Source organism: Cynoglossus semilaevis, chromosome 18 (genome assembly GCF_000523025.1).
Source record: "Cynoglossus semilaevis isolate Cse_v1.0 chromosome 18, Cse_v1.0, whole genome shotgun sequence".
Classification (NCBI taxonomy): Eukaryota; Metazoa; Chordata; class Actinopteri; order Pleuronectiformes; family Cynoglossidae; genus Cynoglossus; species Cynoglossus semilaevis.
In genome coordinates, this window is record NC_024324.1 from 1,392,460 (window position 1) to 1,393,963 (window position 1,504).

At 47.9% G+C, this 1,504-nt stretch overlaps 1 protein-coding gene across 1 annotated transcript in view; it reads right to left on the reverse strand.

Annotated features, from left to right (window-relative positions):
- pou2f2a (POU class 2 homeobox 2a) overlaps window positions 1-1,504 on the reverse strand; it is a gene marked incomplete at its 5' end in the record, with an annotated part of 10,669 nt that overhangs the window by 2,669 nt on the left and 6,496 nt on the right. The window contains 2 exons of the mRNA XM_025065331.1: window positions 752-825; window positions 1,144-1,291. Of these exons, the coding sequence (XP_024921099.1) occupies window positions 752-825; window positions 1,144-1,291 (222 nt within the window). The remainder of the gene's footprint in view (window positions 1-751; window positions 826-1,143; window positions 1,292-1,504) is intronic.

The window sequence follows — 1,504 nt, forward strand, 5'->3', positions numbered from 1 at the left end:
TGTGTGTGTGTGTGTGTGTGTGATTCCCAGAGGGAATCAAACCCCAGACATCCCTTTCTTCTCAATCACTTCATCTCTCCCTCCTCCTCCTCCTCCTCCTCTTCATCATCACACGGCCTGGAGGAGGCTGGGATCTGAACCTGCACTGAGCTGAGGAGAGTGTGACGGACCTGACATGATGACGCACACACACACACACACACACACACACACACACACACAGTCGGAGCTCAGCCTTTTCTGAGTAATGCTTAATTGATTTGGCAGCACGTCGCCCTCTTCAGTCAGTCAGGTGAATAGGCCTGGATTCACGGAGAAGTGGGAGAACGTTCCGACGGTGAGCTCCTCCTAATCTTGGCCAGGGGGCGCTCTTGTCACTCAGTGATAATGGCTGACTATTGTATGGAAAATCCCATTCAATCTTTCATCATTCTCACAGAGGGATTCAAAAAGTTTGTGCTGAAGAGGAGAAAAAGGAGGAGAAAAAGGAAGAGGAGGAGGAGGAGGAGGAGAAAAAGGAGGAGGAGGAGGAGGAGGAGGAGGAGGAGCAGCGAGACCATCGGCCGTCGGCTACAGTCGTTCCAGGGAAATTCATTTCGCTTCCAAATGGATGAAAGGGTAAAATGAGGAGCGGTCTTTAGAAACGGAGCCCTGTGAGGAGCCACGGGCGCAAACACACACACACACGTATATACACACACACGTATATACACACACACACATACACGTATATACACACACACACACCCACCTTGCATTGTAGCCAGAGGATTGCTGCCAATCAGAGCCTGGTTCATCCCTGTGCTTACTCCCATCATTGTGTTCCTGGAGTGTGATGGATGTAACACACACACACACACACACACACCACATTAAAAAAAAACCAGTGTGTGAAAACGACTGTTACAAACTTTTTTTTGTGTTGAGTTTTATAAAGTTTTATATTGTGTTTTTATTTATCATGAAATAAAAAAAAAAAATTAAAAAAGGAAGTTGCCGGGGGGGTAAAGTTTTATTTTGTGTTTTTATTTATCATGAAATAAAAAAAAAAATTAAAAAAGGAAGTTGCCGGGGGTGACCACTAGGGGCTGCTCACGTTAAGGTATGTATATAATCTGAGTGAATTCAGGTCAACAAACTCACCCAGCGTTGAGGCCGTGGCTGCCGAGGCTGGCAGGGGTGGGGCTGGCTGTGCTGTGAGGGGGCGTGGTCACAGACGAGGAGGAGGAGCCAACTGCAGCAGAGCTGATGGGGGTCATGGGGCAGGACGCAGAGGGTGACAAGCTGGCAGCTAAAAAAAAAAAAAACACACAAAATCAGAATCAGGAAAGAGACAAAAAATGGATTTGAATAACTGGAACTGGAGTCCAGTCCAGTCCAGTCCAGTCCAGTCCAGTCCAGTCCAGTTTCCAGTCCAGTCTAGTCCAGTCCAGTCTAGTCCAGTCCACGCCAGTCTAGTCCAGTCCAGTCCAGTCCAGTTTCCAGTCCAGTCCAGTCCAGTCCA